The sequence below is a fragment of the Vigna radiata genome, chromosome 9, assembly GCF_000741045.1.
Source record: "Vigna radiata var. radiata cultivar VC1973A chromosome 9, Vradiata_ver6, whole genome shotgun sequence".
NCBI classification, from domain to species: domain Eukaryota; kingdom Viridiplantae; phylum Streptophyta; class Magnoliopsida; order Fabales; family Fabaceae; genus Vigna; species Vigna radiata.
Genome location: NC_028359.1, coordinates 10,881,389 through 10,902,369, shown reverse-complemented (window position 1 = coordinate 10,902,369; position 20,981 = coordinate 10,881,389). Strand labels below are relative to the sequence as shown.

The following is a 20,981-nucleotide window of genomic DNA, read 5'->3' as shown; positions in this document are numbered from 1 at the left end:
GNCNNAGATCCAAGTCACCTACACAATTTCCTCTGCTTCACCTCCTGTCCGAATTCCCTCTCGTGCTCCTGTGCTCCAGACTCCCGGAGGGTACCTGCTAAAGGCACTCCGATGCTTAAGTCAGTTTGGTTATCCGATCGGGTATCTTAATTCAGAATTAAATGTGCAATAAATGAACCTGTCTACCTGTGGCCTTTGACTCATATTTATAGTGGTAGATATGGGCCTGGTATTAAGGTTACCTTAATTAAGGCCCAATTGTGGCCCAGCCATCTAAAACACAGGATTACGCTAATCTTTTCATACTTACCTTAAACCTGTTGATCGTGACCGTCCGGTCATTGTGCCGACCGTACGCCTCCCCTTAAATCTCATTCTTCGGGTGGACCTTTGTATCTGTCCGTCCGGTCGTGGTGTAGCCGGACAATAATCCTTAGCTGTCAGTATCGGCGGAAAGTGGAATGACACGAAAGCTAGGGCGTTAGCTGTTGGGTCCGTTCGGGGGATCCTTTTTCTACCGCCACCTTCGCCTACACCAGATAATGTCGGATAGTGATGGTCTACCGTCCGGCATTGACCATGGCCGGTCGGTGGTCCCTAGTACATTATGTTTTTTTTTTAAACTTAAATTAATGAGATTTTCGCTTAGTTTTGTTTTAGTTCGCGATGTTTAAATAAAATTTTATCTATTATTTTTTCGAAATGGTATCAGAGTTAAGTATTTCGTAAGTAAAGAATGTTTTATAAATTGATTAAAATTAAATCAGTAAGTGGTTTATTACAAATAAAGCATGTTAGACATCACTATGAGTTGCATATTAGTGATGCAGACACAAAAGTCTATCAATAAGTCTTTATCATATGAAAATTCATTAAAAATAAAAAAATAAAAATAAATAAAAGAATACAAAACGTGGGACGAATGGGAGACCACACCAAACCCATGATAAAAATTACACTTCACTTTCCAAGACAAAATTCATGATAAAAACTATGACACGCTAAAGAAAAATCACTTCCCCACCAAAGTCTTTAAAAGTCAACTCTCCAAGCATGCTCTAATACATTAATACATAAATAGCCTGCCTAAATTAGGCACAAATAGAAGATTGTACTCTTAAAAAGATTGAAAAACTATCGACATATTCACCCTAATTTCTTCTAAAAATATTAGCGGATGGAATAACATGCCCAACAAACAACAGATATCGCTAGGATATGCTCTAACCATAGCTCTGACATCATGTTAAGAAGTGGACTTTAGGCCTAACTCAACCCCACAACACCAACTTATAAGGTGAGATTTGCATCCACTTATATATTATAAATTAGTCTTATCTTTAGTCTACGTGAGACTTCCAACATGCACTATCAACATTCACTTTAAATCAATTAGTAGTAAAGTTAATTCAATATAACAAGTATTGACATGTTTCAATTTTAGAACATAAGTAAAAATATTATAGTTTAAGTAAAAAAAATTCCTTTAGTTAATTTTCACTTAAAATTTTTTTATTGTTGAGCTATTTTGAACATATATGAGGTTTTTAATAATTTTTATATGGATTTATTAAAGAAAAAGTTAACTATGCATTGAACATTGAAACGTATCTTTTACCTTTACTTTTTGCTTTCTAAATATAAATGTTTAGGCATTTCTTAAAGATTAATTAGGTATTAAATTTAATTTTTCTTTTACTAAACATATTGATAATTCTCATAAACACAAAATATATACTCATTTATAAATTGATAAAATTAAAATTATTTTATGTGATTTTTTTTACTCAAAATGAAACATGTTAGGACTTATACTATACTAGTGGTTTACTAGAGTTGTCAAAACGGGTAACCCGACCCGACCCAGCTCGACCCACCACGGGTTGGTCACTTAGTGAGCCAACCCAACCCGACTCATTTATTAGCGAGCCAGAAAAACTTGAACCCGGCCCGACCCACCACGGGTTGGTGGGTAAACGGGTTGGCTCATTAGCCCATTTAATTACATTTTTTTAAATAAAAAAATACAAACTTTCCGTAATTTAAATTTAAACAAATTTCACTCCCAAAATTTTATGTTAAAATAATTCAAAATAATAATAAAAGGTAGAATATAATTCAAATTGAAAGATATCAAAAAAGAATCCGTACTCAACAACATCAAAAAATTAATAGTGTAATCTATAACATAATTTTCCAAATTCAAAGATATCAAAAACAGCTTGTTCAAATAATGTATAATCAAATTGTTTAAAACAAACTCTCATGTGAGGAAAAAAATCATTCCATGTCTTCAAATCTCCCACAACAAAAAATAAATTTACAAACCCCTATTTTTGTCATTATAGGGTTTTTGAAAAAAAAAAGAAAGATAAAGAGAAGTGAGAAAACAAAAATGTGGAGAAAAGAGAAGAAAAAGAACGGTGTTTTCCTTACTCCTTGAAGAATTTCAGTGAAGTGAGAGTGAGAGTACAGTCAAATTAGAGCAAGTACCGTGAGAGTGATTTGTGAGGGTAGAGGTTACTTTTTTGGTATACATAGTGAGTGAAGAGAGTATTTTATTTTTTAGGATTTCATAAATAAAATAATAAATTAAAAAAATAAAATTAGGTAGGTGGATTGGTGGGCCAACCCGGCTCACCACGGGTTCAACCCGCATGAGCCGGGTCTAAATGAGCCGGGTTGAAATCTGACCCGCATATAGGTAGGTTGTATTTTTCAAACCCAACCCAGCCCGAACCCGTGACGGGCCGGGTTGACCCGCGGATTGTGACCCATTTTGACGACTCTACTTTTTGCTTTCTAAATATAAATGTTTAGGTATTTCTTAAAGATTAATTAGGTATTAAATTTAATTTTTCTTTTACTAAACATATTGATAATTCTCATAAACACAAAATATATACTCATTTATAAANGTATTAAATTTAATTTTTCTTTTACTAAACATATTGATAATTCTCATAAACACAAAATATATACTCATTTATAAATTGATAAAATTAAAATTATTGTATGTGATTTTTTTTACTCAAAATGAAACATGTTAGGACTTATACTATACTAGTGGTTTTACTTTAATTATTTACTAAAAGGAAATTGATTTGTCTTGATGTTTTCCAAAACGGCATTTATACTTTCTACTTTGTTTCATTACAAGAATAACCTCTTTAAGAGATATTTGGGTATTTGTGTGCAGTGAAATATGCTCATGTTATTTAAAGGGATATCTGCATACTATAAAAGAGACTTAATGTTTTAAAAATAAAGTAAAGTTAATATGTAATTTTAAATAAAATAGTAAATATTTCATAGTAATTAGTGTAATATACTTTTTTGTGATTCAAAGTGGGTGCTGTTCAAAGTAAAAAATGTTCAGTGATGGTCTTAACGCGTTTCGAGGATAATTAAAAAATGTAATTTGACTAGCTTTAGTTTTATCAGTGATGGTCTGTACAGATAATCCTCGTTGAGAGTGTTTCATTATTGCTTTCTTTCCTAAAAATTCATTACCTCATCGATTCCTTCCATGGAATTTGCGTCTTCATCAACCAAACTCCCACGGTATTACGACGTACTCATCAACTTCAATGGAGAAGACATTCTTAGGAAATTTGTTTCTCATCTCGATTCTGCCCTCTCGTCCGTTGGACTCACTAATTTCCTTCATCATCAGAATGCAGTGGAGTCAATGCACGTCCAACAACCAATTCTCAGTCTGTGTCGGTAGTAATAGTTGTTTTCACCAAAACCTATTCTGAATCTGCTTGGTGTCTTCATCAGCTTCAAAAAATCATTCAATGGCACCAAACTTATTGCCGACATGTTCTGCCTGTATATTACGAAATTCAGCCATCTGATGTACGTCTTCAGAAGGGTGATTTTGGAAAGGCCTTCAAAGCAACTGCACATCAAACATTTTCAGCACAACAACTTGAGCATGGCATGTCCAGATGGAGCCACGCACTCACCAAAGCTGCAAATTTCTTTGGGTGGGATGAGAGTAATTACAGGTATATCACTTACTCAACAATATTTCAGGCTTGTGATTTAACTTTGTTAATACATGACTTCTATTAAACTTGAAGGAGTGATGCTGAACTAGTGCACCGAATTGTTAAGAGCGTTCTTAATTCATCAGTTTTCTCTGCTACTAAATTCCCAGTTGGATTACAATACCCAGTAGAAGAACTAATTCAAACTATAAAAAATAAATCCATGGATGTTTGTACAATAGGGATATGTGGAATGAGAGGATCAGGTAAAACCACCCTTGCCAAAGCCATCTACCATAAAATCCATGGTACATTCATGCATAAAAGTTTCATTGAAGGTATTGCACAATTTAGTGAACCAAGAGGGGGTATTCATTTTCAGGAACAACTTCTGTCAGATGTTATAAAAACAAAGGTGAAGATAGATACCCTTGAGATGGGAAGAAATATGATTCGGGACAGACTTTTGGGGAAAAGGCTACTCATTGTACTTGACGATATGGATGACTATCTTTCATTATTATATCTAAGGGAAAGTCGTTCATGGTTAAGTAAAGGAACTGTAATAATCATGACAACAACAGACGACGACCTATTTAGGAAATATCAAGTTCAATCTGTTTTTCGGATAAATCCAATGAATGAAAATAGGTCCCTTGAGCTTCTTAGTTGGCACGCATTTAGAGAAGCAAAACCTAAAGAAGAATACGATTACCTTGCAAGAAGATTAATTTCTCTTTGTGGAGGACTACCTCTAGTTCTTGAAGTCATTGGAAGTATCTTATTTGAAAGGACGGAAGAGGAATGGTATAGTGTATTGTTTAAATTAGAGAAAATTCCCTATTACAATGTTCAACAGAAATTGAAAATAAGCTTAGACCGTTTACGTAATCAATTGGAAAGGAATTTATTCCTTGATTTATGTTGTTTCTTTGTTGGTAAGGACAGAGCCTATGCTACGAAAATCTTAAGTAGCTCTGTAGTAGAAGCTGATAGTGAAACAGGTGTTCTACATGACTTTAGAGTAGACTTTGATAGTGGAATAAGAGTTCTCCTGAAGCGTAACCTCATTAAAGTCAAAAGGAATAACAAATTTGGAATGCATCCTTTACTACAAGAAATGGGAAGAGCAATTTTTCGTGAAACTTCAAGAGGGAAACGTTGGAAGAACGGTCAACTATTGTTTGATGTGGATGCAGAATATGCATTGAAAGTGAATGCTGTAAGAACATTCTTTGTATGTGATTTGAAACATCTTTTGAAAGTGTTTAATTTCTCGTACGCAATGCATTTTTTCTTTTTTTGCTCTTTACATCACAGGGGAGAAAAGACTATCAGGTATTGCTTTCAACTAGAAGAAAACCATCAAGACTGCCGAAGGACGCTGTAAATTCTGAGAACCTTTCTCCGAGACTGAGATGGATTAGTTTCCATGGGTTTTCTATGCAATACATACCCAACGTCTTTAATGCGCATGATACAATAGCGATTGATCTAAAACACAGTCTTCCTCAATTCTTTTGGCAAGAACTCCAGGTTTTATTATGAGCCATTCTTCATTACAACATAGCTTAATTAAAATAAAATAGTGACTTGCTACTGTCTCATTTTTTATTTTCCTAGCTAATATTTATCAAAAACTATCTTGGTGTAGGTTTTGAGATCACTAAAAGTCCTTAACCTTAGTCACTCCATATACTTAACAGAAATAGCTGACTTTTCGAGGCTACCAAATCTTGAAGAACTCATTCTAAAAGATTGTCCGAGATTGCGGGAAATACACCAATCTATTGGACATCTCTGTTTTCTTATACTACTCAATTTGAAGGACTGTAAACGTCTAAGCAATCTCCCCCAAGAGATATATAATTTGAAATCTTTAAGAACTCTTATCCTCTCTGGATGTTCGAATATTGACCCAATGGAGAAAGATATAATACAAACGAAATCCTTGATAACTCTAGTTGCTGAAAATACAACTGTGAAAAAAGTGCCTTTTTCAATTGTAAGTTCAAAAGCCATTGGATATATATCCTTACGAGGATTTGAGAGATTGTCATGTGATCCTTTTCCTTCAATCATTATTCGGTCTTGGATGTTGCCAATAATGAATTCCATATCTTATATTAATTCGAATTGTGTAGATATGGAGGATAATAGTAGGTATGATATTGCGCCATTGCTTGGCAACTTGGCAAATCTTCGAAGTGTTTTGGTGCAATGTGACACCGAGTTTCAACTATCTAATCAAGTAAAAAATATTCTGGTCGACTATTTTTCGAATATTACCGAATCAGAAATTTCAAAGCAGCATTTCAGGTCATCTTTGATCGGTGTTGGAGCATACCATGAATTCTTCAATGCTGTCAGCAATAACATATCTGAGGTTCTTCTCTCCCTTTTTCTTTGTTTATTTCATTCTCCATCATTTTAGCTATTAATTAAGAGAACGGAGAATAATCATAATAAAGTATCTAAGAGAAACTACAATTCTATACTTTTAGCACTTGTCGCCTCTAGAGCTACTCAACTTTATCCAAAAGTATTTGATTTTAATAATCGAATAATCAAATGATCATGCTTATACTAAGTACTAGGAAATTCATTTCCTCTTTCTTGCCTGACTAGTTTGTTCATTTTTTTATACTGAATGATTATATATACTGAAAGAGACTAAAACAAAAATGGATTCTAAATCCCTAATGACAAGATATATACACAACGAAACTACGAATCAAATTTATTTTAATTCCATTGGTATGCTTTAATTGAGTATTGGATTTTGTAATCTTTATCGACAAATAATGATTGTAGAAGACAATATCAATAGGAAAATTAAATAAATGACTAAGCTCTTATCTCATGGTACAGGTATTGGCAAGTAGTGAGTCTTCTGATGTCTCTCTTCCAAGTGATAACCCCCCTTATTGGTTGGCCCATATGGGTGAGGGAGATTCTGTTTCTTTCACTGTGCCTCCAGATAATGCCATGAAGGGATTGTTTCTGTGTGTTTTTTATGTATCAACCCCTGAAATTGTGGCAACTGAAGGTCTTAGAAGTGTGTTAATTGTTAATTACACAAAGTGCACATTGCAGATACACATGCATGGCAAAATAATTTCCTTTAATGATATAGATTGGGAGGCTATAAGGTCAAATTTAGGATCAGGAGACAAGGTGGAGATTTTTGTCACTTTTTCTCAAGGAGTGGTGGTCAAGAATACACATGTCTATCTTATATGTGGTGAATCACATTACCGTGAAAAGGTGTTTACTCAAAAAAAAATGATCTCCATAGATTCATAAAGAAAAATTGTTGAAGAATCCCTTTACTTATGGAATTAATCTGTGCCCTTGATTGCAATGCATTTTTTTTCCATCCTTTCCTTGTTTTTCTTTAGAGTATAGCTTATAGTTAAGAAATTCATGTTTGCTTTATCCTGTTTCTCACTGCTCACATTGTGCTTCCTTGGCTTCACTTGAGCTGTTTATTGTATTTGTTTTCTTCTTACTTTTTTTTCAATTCTTTTACTTTTAAACATATAATATCTCATTAAGAAATCTTCTTAAAAAGCATGCATTATGAAATAAAGACAGACGTTGTTCGATATTCTGTTAGGTGTTCTGTTTTTCTCTCTGCTAGGTAGTCTCTGTTTTTTCTTTCAACATAATAAGCACCTTAGCCTCATCCCTTTACTCTGTTTTGATGTGTTTTTATTTATAATAATATATCAATCTTTTCAATTGGCATTCATTATAGTTTTTAGTTGTACGTTTTGAATTAATTTTTTTTTTCTCAAATATAGCCATGATCTTACAAATTATTTTAATTTTGTTAAAAATTATTTTAAACTTAATTCTTATAAATTAATATTCATTTGATATGACCAAATATAATATTTTAAAAGATCCAAAAAAAAAAAGAACTATTTTGATAAGTACAATTAATATTTATACTATCGTGGGAAACAATTTTATTCTCATTTTAGACTTTATCCCGATTGTCTAATTGACACATGTTATGATAAACTTGAAATTTTGCATTTTCAAATGTTTTTTGCATAGAAAGTTCATTCCTATATCTTGTTCTGGTAATCACTTTTATAGTAAGGTGTGAACCTTCTCTTGCAATCACTTCAGAAGATTGAATAAACTTTCATTTTGTGAGATAACCTTAAGGGTCTACTTTGGTTTTTATTATTCATATCTTGGATAGATTTTGAAGTAACAAATCCTTCTTGAAGTAACAACTCTCTGAGTAAAGGTTTATGGAAACGTTATAGATAGACCAACATATGATAGTGTAAATTTCATTAAAATTCCTAGTCAAGAAAATGAGTGGTTGATTGATTGTGTAACAGTGCTTAATAGTGACTCACAGATATATGAAATGGAAGGATAGTATATTCTCTTCTTACTGTGAATGGTCCTTGATGAAAATGCAAGCAAAAGTTCGTGTAACAGAATTTGACAGAAAAATAGAGAAAAGAAACACAGAAAGCAATAAGAATGTTCAGAGAAAACGTAATGACAACCACATACTCCTATCTCTCCTCTAACGACTTTTTATTTATGCGCTCCTGCCCAATCGAAATCTTGGAGCCTCACGTTATTTCTTCTCACGCGCCTAAATCCACGTGCTTCTTGTTCTTCACTCGTTACAATTCCTCCCCCTTTAAAATTAACCTTGTCCTCAAGGTTGAAGTTTGGATAGGCTTTATGCAAGGTAACTTCATCTTCCCATGTAGGAGCCGAGTCTTCTAACCCCTCCCATTGAATCAAAAATTGCTTGATTGTCTGATTCCCTTGCAGAATATGACGAACTTTAAGCACAGCAGCAGGATAAATGATAGGCGGAGTGTCTGAATCGATAGTGATTGCTGGAATATATTGTTGAGTGTGATCTCCCTTACAAGGTTTTAATTGAGAAGAGTGGAAGACTGGGTGAATTTTCGCTGATTGTGGCAAGAGCAACTTATAAGCAACAAAGCCAATTCTTTCAACAATAGGAAATGGACCAAAGTACTTCATGCCTAATTTATGATTCTTTCTAAGAGCCATTGAATGTTGTCTGTACGGTTGTAACCTGACGAGCATCATATCATCAATGTTAAAGTCCACGTGTTTGCGTTTTGTATCAGCATATCGCTTCATGTGTTGCTGAGAACGTATTAAGTTCTGTTTTAGTTTGCTGATTATATCTTGTCTTTTACGAAGCTCATCCTAGACTGAGGGAGGATCATACGAAGTAACACTATACTGAATCAATTGTGGCAGTTCTCTTCCATACACAACTTTAAATGGAGTCATACCACTGCTATGATGATAAGCAGTGTTGTACCAAAACTCAGCCCAAGGTAAAAATTTGACCCATTCTTTAGGAGACTCATAAGTATAGCACCGTAAATACATCTCCAAGCATTTATTGAGAGCTTCAGACTGGCCATCCGATTGTGGGTGATAAGCAGTGCTCATGTTCAAAGTAGTGCCACTTAGTTTAAATAAGTGCTGCCAGAAGTTACTTACAAACACCTTATCTCTGTCGGATACAATAGTCTTTGGAAAACCATGTAATTTGATGACAGTTTTCACAAAAGCTTCAGCTACCTGTTTGCTGTTGTAATCGGCTTTCAAGGGGCAGAAATGAGCATACTTGGAAAGTCGGTCAATCACGACCATAATCACAGTATGGCCTTGGGACTTTGGAAGGTGAGTGATAAAATCCATAGCCACATCCTCCCAAATCTGATTTGGCACTGGTAAAGGTTGTAGCAGACCCAAGGGAAGAGAATTGACTGATTTTGCCTGTTGACAGATCATGCAATTTTGAACGAATTGCTTCACATCCTGTTGCATTCCAGCCCAATAGAATTGTTGTGCTAGTCTATTAAAAGTGCAAGTGATTCGGGCATGACCTCCTAAAGGAGAATTGTGAAATTCGTCAAGCAACTTTTTAACGAGATCATGAGATGCAGGTATGACGAGCCTGTCCTTCCAGTAAAGTAGGCCATCATGAACTGCATAATGTGGAACCAAATGTCTGTTGTTTACACAATCATCAATGATCTTCTTCAGCTCGACATCATCATTAAGAGCGCTTCGTAACTCCGGTATGAAGTGTAATTGAGGCTTTGACTAGGCCATCATGAAGGATCGGGATAAAGAATCAGCAACCACATTTTCTTTTCCTGCTTTATATTCTATTGTAAAGTCATATCCCAGCAGTTTATGTATCCATTTCTGTTGTTCAGGTGTTTGAATTGCCTGTTCCGTGAGACTTCTCAAGCTCCTTTGGTTCGTTCGAATCACAAACTTATGACCCAAAAGATAATGTCTAAATTTGGCCACAGCTTCCGTAATGGCAAAAAACTCCCTCACATAAGCAGACTGTCTTTGTAGTCTAGGATTCAGCTTCTTTGAAAAGTAGGCAATGGGATGGTTGTTCTGAATAAGCACTGCTCCAATGGCTGACCTAGAAGCATCAGTTTCCAGCACAAATGGAATAGTGAAATCAGGAAGCATAAGCACAGGAGCTTGAGTCACAGCAGCTTTTAATGCGTCAAAAGCATGAGTTGCTTCTTCATCCCATTTAAAACAATCCTTTTTGAGAAGATTGGTTAAAGGTCCCGCAATAGAGGCATAGTGCCTGATAAATCTTCTATAATATCCTGTAAGTCCCAAAAAACCTCTCAATTGTTTGAGGTTGGTGGGAATACTCCATTGCATTACGGCCTGAATTTTCTCTTGGTTCATGGCGACGCCTTTTCCTGAAACCTTATGACCCAAATAATCCACCTCTTGTAAACCAAAACTACACTTTGACAATTTGGCATATAATTGGTGGTGGTGTAGAATCTGTAGAACTATTTCTAGATGCTTTAGGTGTTCTCCCCATGTTGGGCTGTATACTAAGATATCATCAAAGAAAACTAAGACAAATTTCCTTAATTTTCCTTGAAAAATGTCATTCATAAGGGCCTGAAAGTAGCAGGGGCATTGGTTAAACCAAATGGCATCACCAACCATTCATAATGCCCTTGATGCGTTCGAAAGGCTATCTTGTGCCTATCCTCCTCTTTAATCAGTATTTGGTGATACCCCGATCTTAGATCTAATTTAGAGAAGAATTGTGCCCTATACAGCTCGTCAAGTAATTCATCCACAGTGGGAATAGGGAAGCTATCTTTGACTGTTATAGCATTTAAAGCTCTATAATCTGTGCAAAATCTCCAAGTATCATCCTTCTTCCTAACCAGTATAATGGGTGAAGAAAAAGGGCTCGTGGATGGAATAATAATTCCTGCCCGCAACATCTCTGATATCATTTTCTCAATTTGTAACTTCTGACTGTGAGGGTACCGGTAAGGACGGACCTTCACAGGGCTAGCACCTTCAACTAAAGGAATGGAATGGTTTTGTTGCCGATCAAGGGGTAATCCAGTCGGAATATCAAAAATTGTTTTGTATTGCTGGAGCAGCAACACCAATTCAGGCTCCATGTTATCGGGGAGATCAAGCAATTGGTCGTTGCGTGTGTGATAGCTGTGAATCTGCAAGGAATATAATTCAGCAATTGCCTTTGTGTGACACATTCTCTTAAAGTGATTGAAATTAGCTGGCTGTGGCAGGGGGGAATGGTCGCCACGAAGAGTGACAAATTGATCCCCAACATAAAACTTGATAGATAAGCTGCTATAATCAGAGACATGAGGTCCCAATGTGGCTAGCCAAGCAGCTCCTAACACCAAATCAGCTCCTGAAACCGAAAGTAAGTAAACAGGTAATTGCAACATATAACCTTGAATTTTAACTTGTAAATCCTTGATGAGTCCTTCCGCTACCAAGGCATTACCATTACCGACCAAAACTTGAAAGTTGGGAATAGGTTCCACTGGAAGTTTCAAACAGTGAGCAATGCGGGGTTGCAGGAAATTATTTGAGCTTCCACTATCGAGAAGTACTTGTACCATCATTCCATTAATAGAGCCTTTAAACTTCAGTGCCTAATCCTGAAGAGCCCTTTAATGCATTGTATGAAAGATGGTGTTCCACGGCAGGTGGAGGTTCAGTCTCCCCAAGGTCTTCCGGAGGGTCATGTTGAACATCAAGTATTTCATCTTCATCAACTTGCAACACAAAATACTGTTTATTAGGACACCTATGAGACATGGTAAATTTCTCATCACATGTAAAGCAGAGTCCCTTCTCGCGTCGTAGTTGCATTTCTGCGGTAGTAAGCTTTTTCACAAAATTTGGTTTGGTGTTGGAAGGGAATGGGGAGGCATGCGGGGAAAATAACAATGGTGGTAAGCTGGTGGATCTTATGGATTGCGAGGTCGTGGGGCTTGTGTTTGTGGCTTGTGTTTTGGGATAATAGGGACTATTATGGAACCGGTTTCTGGGTATGTATTTCTCCTCATACAACTTGGCTAAAGAGACACACCGCAACAGAGAAGCAGGGTTTGGGGCAATAACATCACGTTTGAGATCTGGTTTCAATCATCCGACAAAGCAATCGAGGAGAGCCTCAGCCGTGATACCCTGGACACAGTTGGCTAGAGAAGTAAACTGGGTATAATAATCATTAACAGATGAAGTTTGTGAAAGTTCAAACAAGGTAGCCCTGGGACATTCATATGGGGAAGGACCAAATTCAGTTTCTAGAGCACGAGTAAAAGCTACCCACGTTGGAAAGGCATTGGCACGATTTTGCATCTGGAACCAAGGGATTACTTCTTTCTCTAAATGAATTGAAGCTATGATCAAACGTTGATCGTCTGGTGTGTGGTAGTAGTTGAAAAACTGCTCTGCTTTGAAGATCCACTGAAGAACTTCAGTACCGTCAAAGCGAGGAAAATCAAGTTTCACATTCCGTACTTGGAATGGTGCCGACTCTGTGGAGGGTGGTTTCGCTTGTAGCAAGGACCCAACGTTGATTCCAGTGTTTGGAATCGATTTTCGGCATCTTGTTCCCGTAAGGTCAAATGCTCCATCCACTTTTGTAACTCTCGCTCATTCTCGTGTTTTCGGCCATAGTTCGTAGGATGAAAGCACCAATGTAGCCGTGCTTAACAGTGACTCACAGATATATGAAATGGAAGGATAGTATATTCTCTTCTTACTGTGAATGGTCCTTGATGAAAATGCAAGCAAAAGTTCGTGTAACAGAATTTGACAGAAAAACAGAGAAAAGAAACACATAAAGAAATAAGAATGTTCAGAGAAAACGTAATGACAACCACACACTCTTATCTCTCCTCTAACGACTTTTTATTTATGTGCTCCTGCCCAATCGAAATCTTGGAGCCTCACGTTATTTCTTCTCCCGCGTCTAACTCCACGTGCTTCTTGTTCTTCACTCGTTACAGATTGGCTTGGAACCCTTGAAGAAGGAAAGGTAAAATGGGCAATTTGGTAAAATTTGATTTCTTGGGGATTTCTTCTCTACATGATCAGAAGACTAGGCTTTTACGAAAAGTGTTGTGTGATCATGCTGTGTATCTATTTCTGTCAATGGAAGCCCTACTATGGAGTTTGGTATGCAAAGAGGCATCAAAAAAGGGGATCCCCTTGTCGCTTTGTGGTAGACATTTGAGTGGTTTAAAGTTAAAAGTTATAGGTAAAAGACTGTTTAGTGTCTGTAATGTATTAAAAATGCTATAAATTACTTAAAATTAAATATATAAACAGTTAGTCATCACAATAAATATTAATAGATGTCAATTTTAGAAAAATAAAAAAAATTATAGCTTCACTATAAATATTTTAATTCGGATATTTTTATTTGAAATATGTTAACTATTAAGCTTTTCGAACAAATGTTTTTGTTTTTAATAAGTATTACGTGTGTTTATTTAAAAAAAATTAACTATGCATTAATACTGTGAAGAATATTTTATGTTACTTTGTAAATATAACTTTTTTAATTTTTTAAAGATTAACTAAATAATAAATTTAATTTTTAAATAAAATAGAAAAAATATGATAGTAATTAGTCTAATATAAGTTTTTGTAGTTCCAAGTAAAAAGATTCCAAAATGGTCCCACCACACGATAATTAAAGAAGTAAGCAAAACTACCAATAATAATATTTTGATTATAATTATATTATTTTTTTAATTTAAAATCATAATATATCATTATATTATTGAAAGTAGTGTGAAAGTAATGTTTTTTTTTTTAATTTAAAATATTAAATTTTATGTTGTAATTTATTATTATTATTATTATTAAGTAACAATAAAAAATAAATAAAAAAATTAAAAAAATTAACTGGTGTTCGAACGTGGATAATTATTAATAAAATGAGCAGAATACGGATTTTTTGGAAGTACAGGTGGAGGTGGAGGGAGACTTCTCCTCTTCAAAGATGGTGTTGCACATTATTGCTTTCTCTTCTGATACTTCATGACGTCAGCAATTCCTTCCATGGAATTCGCCTCTTCAACTACCGTACTCCCACAGAAGTACGATGTGCTCATCAACTTCAACGGAGAAGACATCGGCAGGAAATTTGTTTCGCATCTCGATTCCGTCCTTTCTGCTATTGGACTTACCACTTTCCTTCACCACGACAATGGAGAAAAGTCAATGAACGAACCTCTTCTCAATCTGTATCGGGTAGCAATAGTTGTTTTCACCAAAACCTATTCCCAATCTCCTTGGTGTCTTCATCAGCTTCAACAAATCATTCAATGGCATCAAACTTATTCCCGACATGTTCTGCCCGTATATTACGAAATTCAGCCATTTGATGTACGCTTTCAAAAGGGTGATTTTGGAAAAGCATTCAAAAGAGCTGCACACCAAACTTTCTCACGACAAGAACTGGAGCATGGCATGTCCAAGTGGAGCCACGCACTCACCAAAGCTGCAAATTTCTTTGGATGGGATGAGAGCAATTACAGGTAAACCACTCACTCACTCAATAACCATATTTTAAGCTTCTATTTTAATTTTGTTAATACATGACTTCTTCCATAATCGCTATTGGACTTGAAGGAGTGATGCTGAACTAGTGGACAAAATTGTTAAGAGCGTTCTTAATTTACCAGTATTGTCTGCTACTAAATTTCCAGTTGGATTACAATCTAACGTGGAAGATCTAATTCGAACTATAAAAGATAAATCCAGCGAAGTTTGTATAATAGGGATAACTGGAGCTGGAGGATCTGGGAAAACCACCCTTGCCAAAGCCATCTACAATAAAATTCATGAAACATTCACGGAGAAAAGTTTCATCGAAGATATTGGACAAGTTCGTCGAACAAGAGGGCATCATCGTTTACAAGAACAATTTCTTTTAGATGTCCTAAAAACAAAGGTGGAGATACCTAGTGTTGATATGGGAACAAGAATGATTCGGGAAGGACTTACGGGGAAAAGGGTGTTAATTGTACTTGACGATGTGACTGAGAATTTTACATTGTTAGATCTATGGGGATGCCGTGAATGGTTCGGTGGAGGAACAGTAATAATCATTACAACAAGAGATGTAGACCTACCCAGGATTCTTAAAGTTGATTCTGTTTTTGGGATAAGGCTAATGAACGAGAACGAATCCCTTGAGCTTCTTAGTTGGCACGCATTTAGAGAAGCAAAACCAAAAGAAGAATACAATTACCTTGCAAAAGGTGTAGTTACTCATTGTGGAGGACTACCTTTAGCTCTTGAAGTCATTGGAAATTGTTTATTTAAAAGGACAAAAGAAGAATGGAATAGTGTACTGTTAAAATTAGAGAAAATTCCCCTGCACAATGTTCAACAGAAATTGAAAATAAGCTTTGACGGATTACGGAATCAAATTGAAAAAAATTTATTCCTTGATATATGTTGTTCCTTTGTTGGTGAGGGCAGAGCCTATGTTAAGAAGATGCTAAACGGATGTGGAGTAGACGCTGATAGTGGAATAAGAGTTCTTATAGAATGTAGTCTCATAAAAGTTAAAAGGAACAGCAAACTTGGAATGCATCCTTTGTTACAAGAAATGGGAAGAGAAATTATTAATGAAATTTATGAAGAGGAATTTGAGACGGAGTGGCTATTGCGGTTTGATGATGTACAATATGTATTGACAGATAATACAGTAAGAACATTCTTTACATATGTTTTTGAAACTTCTCTTGGAAGTGTTTGCCTTCCCATATTCAATACATTTGTTTTTCTTTGCTCTTTTAATCACAGGGGAGAAGAGCCATTGAGCGAGTGCCTGTAAAATTACGTTCAGTGAAAAGAGAACCATCAAGAATTTTGAAACACACTGAAAATTCTGATTACATTTCTAAGAAACTGAGGTGGATCAGTTTGGATTGGTTTTCTTCAGTACCTGACAAGTTTTATCTGCATGATGCAATGACGATTCATTTAAAACATAGTTCTCTTCGATTCCTCTTGAAAGAACCCCAGGTTTTTATTACTTTCCATTTTCTAGTTAAACACAACACTTAACTAATATAAAAATAGTAACCTACTGTTTCATTTCTACCTTCTTCTCTAATGTTTGTCCAAAAAATATTTTGTTGTAGGAATTGAGCTGGTTGAAGGTCCTTAATCTTAGTCACTCGAAGTATTTAACAGGAACCCCTGACTTTTCTGGACTACCAAGTCTTGAACAACTCATTCTCAAGGGTTGTACAGGATTACGTGAAGTCCACCCATCTATTGGATGTCTCTGCAATCTTACATTGTTAAATTTGAAGGACTGTACAAGTCTAAGCAATTTCCCTAGAGAGATATATAAATTGATATCTTTAGAAACTCTCATTCTCTCTGGGTGTTCGAAGATTGACCTATTGGAAAGAGATGTAGTGCGAATGGAATCCCTGATAACTCTAATTGCTGAAAATACAATTGTGAAACATGTCCCTTTTTCGATTGGAAGCTCGAAAAGCATTGGACATATATCCTTACAAGGATTTGAGAGATTGTCATGTAATATTTTTCCTTCTATCATTCGGTCTTGGATGTCGCCAGTAATGAATCCCATATCTTATATTCATTCGCTGTGCATGGATATCGATAATAGTTGGGAAAGTATTGGACCATTGCTTAGCAGCCTGGTAAATCTTCGAAGTGTTTTGGTGCAATGTGACACCGAATATCAACTATCTAAGCAAGTAAAAAGTATTCTGGTTGAATATTTCGCAAATTCTGCAGAATCAGGAATTTCAAAGCAGCAATTCAGGTCTTCTTTTATAGGTCTTGGCACATACCATGAATTCTTCAATGCGGTCAGCGATAACATCTCTGAGGTCCTTCTCTAGCTTTCCCACCTTCACCACCATTTTAGCTATTACTTAAGAGAACAGAAAATAATCCAAATGAACTATCTAATAGAAACCAATTCTAAACTTTTAGCACCCTTCGCTTCTACGGCTACACAACTTGATCCAAAAGTGTATGATTTTTACAATCAACTAAGTGATTATGCCTTTATTAAGCACTAGCAAATTGATTTTCACTTTCTTGCTTTACTAGCTTCATGATTGTTTTATTTCCATTGCTCGTAAAAATAAAAACTAAAAGAGAAGAAAATAGAAATGCATTCTTAATCCCTAATGACATGATGGTGATAGAACACGACAAAACTACAGACCAGATTTGTTTAAATTAATTACCATTGATATATTTTAATTATTTCTTACATTTTGTAATTTTTATCTCATGTTACAGGTATTGTTAAATAGTGACTCTTGTGATGTCTCTCTTCCAGTTGATAACCTTCCTAATTGGTTGGCCTATATGGGTGAGGGAAATTCTGTTTCTTTCTCTGTGCCTTGGGATCGGGACATGAAAGGAATGGCTTTGAGTGTTGTTCATTTATCAACTGGTGAGATCGTGGCAACTGAATGTCTTAGAAGTGTCTTAATAGTTAATTACACAAAGTGCACATTGCAAATACACAAGTATGGCACAATAATTTCCTTTAATGATATAGATTGGCAGGGTATAATGTCAAATTTGGGACCTGAAGACAGGGTGGAGATTTTTGTTACTTTTGGTCATGGATTGGTGGTAAAGAACACAATACTCTATCTTATATGTGGTGAATCAAATTATTTGAAAAAAGAGCCAGAGTCAGAGAAAAATTATCTCCTTAGATTTATAATGAAAATTGTAATGTGTGACTTCTGGTAAGTCCTTTATCTTTGAGAACAGCAGATCCCTTTAAGTATGGAATTAATATGTGTCCTTGAATGAAATTCATATTTTTCCGTCCTTTCCTTGTTTTTCATATAGCTTATAGTTAAGAAACTTATGTTTATTTTTGCCCTGTTTCTCACTCCTCACATTGTGATTTCTTGGCTTCACTTCAGCTGTTTATTGTATTTGTTTTCTTGTTACTTTTTCTCAATTCTTTTCCCTTTTAGCATATAATATCCCATTAAGAAATCCTCTGAAAAAAAGGCATGCATTAAAGGCATTTGTTGTTCGATATTGTTATGTGATTTTCTTTGCTATATGCTAGGCTTTGTTTCCGTTTCAATATAATATGCATCATAGCCCGTCACTTTATTTAAGACTAAATGAACTGAATTTTAATTTCAGTTGTTGTTACTCAGTTTTGATTTGTTTTATGTAAAATTAAATATGTCCATTTTTGCTAAGTAATTTTGGCAATCCTTAAAAGGCTTTTAGTTGAATTTCACTATCATGGACCTCTACCAAGAGGAAGCAACTCATCATTCATATCACCCATGGGAGAATCCCTAGAGACTTAATGATTACGGACTCATATCTCTAGTAAGTTAGATAAAAAGTATGAAGTGTGTGCATTATAACGCGGGGATACAAAAAAGTAAAACGGTCTAAGCCTAAAAAACCAAAAAGGTGAAGTGTCTGCAGTGAAGGAATGGGGGTGCAGCTAATATTATTACAATCTAAGCCCAATAAATATGCGGTGCAGAAAAATTAAAATTGGGAGGTACAAAAAGAAAAATAGTTGAGTTAGTTTCTTCATATTCTTCAAAAATCAGAAACCCTTATCACCTCTCTTCTCCTCGCGTGAACAGCAAACACCATACCTTTTAAATACTTATTTGGACAAGTACGATTGTTCTCTCGCGGTGATTGATGAACCACTTAAACTCTCTCTTTCTCCTTAAATTTTCCTAATAATACTAAGGATAAGGATATTTAGACAATATTTTTTTAACAATATTTAAACATTGATTACGTGTCAATCTGTGATTGGTCAAAAATTACTCCACAATCAATAATAATAATCATAAACATTATTCTAGAGTAATTTTTGACCAATTACATATTGACACGTAATCAATGTTCAAATGTCGTTAAAAAAATATTGTCTAAATATCATTATCCTAATATTAAATCATTATGGTAACTCATGTAGCCCATATAATTTTTTGTCCTTCAATTCACGTGAATTGTCTAGACTTACTATGTCTTATTAAATTCTGAAAAGTATGGACAGCTTGCCTTTAGTGTAGGATGGAGTAATAGGTGGGGTAGTAATTCTCCTGCATTATTCCTCTGTGCAATTTTTTTTTCTCTTGTCATGAACATTTTTTTTCCTTTGTACAGTTTTAAACGTCAATTTTGAAAATTAATTGCAACTAACACAAAACTTACGAGCTAGTATTCAAAAGAAAGTCATTTAAGTCTAGTTTTTAATAAAACAATAATCATCTCATTTGGAATTTTTTAGAGAAAATTATGAGTGAAATTATCAACAAAGGTCAGAGTTGACCATCCAAAGGTATGATAAAACATTGATTTTGAGAAATTAATTACAGCTAGCATAATAGTCCAAAAGTTATGAGTTAATAGTCAAAAGAGAGCTCTTTAAGTCTAGTTTCTAATAAAACAATAATAATCTCATTTGAAATTCTTTGGAGAAAGTTGTGAGTCAAATAGTGCTCTTTTCGTGGGGCTTTGGTGAGTAGGCAAAGCTTTTACTCATAAGGCTTTTGGAAAGTAGGGGAAACTAGTCTTGACCGTATGGCTTATTTGAGTAGGCAAGATGAACTTGATCGTAAGGTTTTGTTGAGCAACCAGGGTGACTTTGACTGTAATGCTTTGGTGAGTAGGAAACTAAATTGTAGGTTACGTGGGAAAGACTTATTGGTTGTGTTTTTAAGATGACCCTGATCGTAAGGATTTGTTGAGCAAGCAGGGAGACTCTGACTATAAGACTCTCTTGAGCTGGCAGGGTGACTCTTATCGTAAGGCTTTGGTGAGTAGATAGAGTAAATGGTAGTTTACATAGAGAATGACGTATGGTTTGAAATCATTTGGATGTAAAATGTTTTGGTACGATTGTGGTTGGCATCATTTTGAAAGTGGTGTGGTTTTGGTAGCATGATTATGATGTGAATTCCTTTGTTGGTTCAGATATTTTGAGTAATGTGGGTGAGTATGTTTATTGTTGCTATCAGATGTTTTTGTTAGCTCACCTCTGCTTTTTTGTTTGTGTTATGTGATGATCGTATAACTTGTGCGGTTATGTAGGAGCATATGATATTACATATGTTGTTGTCATTGTGTAGAGCGAGGAGATGCATGAAAAATTTCATTAGGGATTTTTGAAATGCATTTAAGACAATATTTTATGTAATATTTTGGAATATTATGTTATTGTTTCAAATTTGAACTAATGAGATTTTCGCTTAGTTTTGTTTTAGTTCACAATGTTTAAATAAAGTTTTATTTAATCATTTTTTTCGAAATGGTATCAAATTTTATAATTAAAGAATGTTTTATAAATTGATTCAGATTGAATGAGTAAGTAGTTTATTCCAAATAAGGCATGTTAGACATCACTGTGACTTACATATGAGTGATGCTGACACAAAAATCTATTAATCATTTGTGATCACACGAAAATTCACTAAAAATAAAAATTAAAATAAAAGAATACAAAACATGGAAGACCACACCAAACTCATGATAAAAATTACACTTCACTTTCCAAGACAAAATTCATGATAAAAATCATGACACACTAAAGAAGAATCATTTCCT

General features: G+C 34.9%; 2 protein-coding genes across 3 annotated transcripts; both read left to right on the top strand.

Annotated features, from left to right (window-relative positions):
- The first annotated feature begins 3,286 nt into the window (after positions 1-3,286).
- LOC106773046 (protein SUPPRESSOR OF npr1-1, CONSTITUTIVE 1-like) lies at positions 3,287-7,622 on the top strand. Its single transcript, XM_014659731.2, has 5 exons — positions 3,287-4,013; positions 4,089-5,217; positions 5,316-5,531; positions 5,650-6,381; positions 6,867-7,622. The coding sequence occupies exons 1-5, from the start codon at positions 3,946-3,948 to the stop codon at positions 7,299-7,301; spliced, it is 2,580 nt and encodes an 859-aa protein (XP_014515217.1). The 5' UTR covers positions 3,287-3,945; the 3' UTR covers positions 7,302-7,622.
- Positions 7,623-14,333: 6,711 nt separating this feature from the next.
- On the top strand, positions 14,334-18,213 carry LOC106772922 (TMV resistance protein N-like). 2 transcript variants are annotated; one of them, XM_014659559.2, is made up of 5 exons: positions 14,334-14,902; positions 14,997-16,080; positions 16,179-16,400; positions 16,520-17,245; positions 17,667-18,213. In XM_014659559.2, exons 1-5 carry the CDS (start codon positions 14,403-14,405, stop codon positions 18,129-18,131), a joined length of 2,997 nt encoding a protein of 998 aa, XP_014515045.1. In that variant the 5' UTR covers positions 14,334-14,402; the 3' UTR covers positions 18,132-18,213. The 2 variants fall into 2 exon arrangements, with proteins under 2 accessions (XP_014515045.1, XP_014515047.1); XM_014659561.2 differs by having other exon boundaries at positions 14,568-14,902; positions 15,146-16,080.
- Positions 18,214-20,981: the final 2,768 nt, after the last annotated feature.

Coding starts and splice junctions, on each gene's coding strand:
- LOC106773046 (XM_014659731.2), top strand. CDS start 3,946: ATGTCCAGATGGAGCCACGCACTCACCAAAGCTGCAAATTTCTTTGGG. Junction 4,014..4,088: donor TGGGATGAGAGTAATTACAG/GTATATCACTTA, acceptor TTAAACTTGAAG/GAGTGATGCTGAACTAGTGC. Junction 5,218..5,315: donor ATGCATTGAAAGTGAATGCT/GTAAGAACATTC, acceptor TTTACATCACAG/GGGAGAAAAGACTATCAGGT.
- LOC106772922 (XM_014659559.2), top strand. CDS start 14,403: ATGACGTCAGCAATTCCTTCCATGGAATTCGCCTCTTCAACTACCGTA. Junction 14,903..14,996: donor TGGGATGAGAGCAATTACAG/GTAAACCACTCA, acceptor TTGGACTTGAAG/GAGTGATGCTGAACTAGTGG. Junction 16,401..16,519: donor TCCTCTTGAAAGAACCCCAG/GTTTTTATTACT, acceptor ATTTTGTTGTAG/GAATTGAGCTGGTTGAAGGT.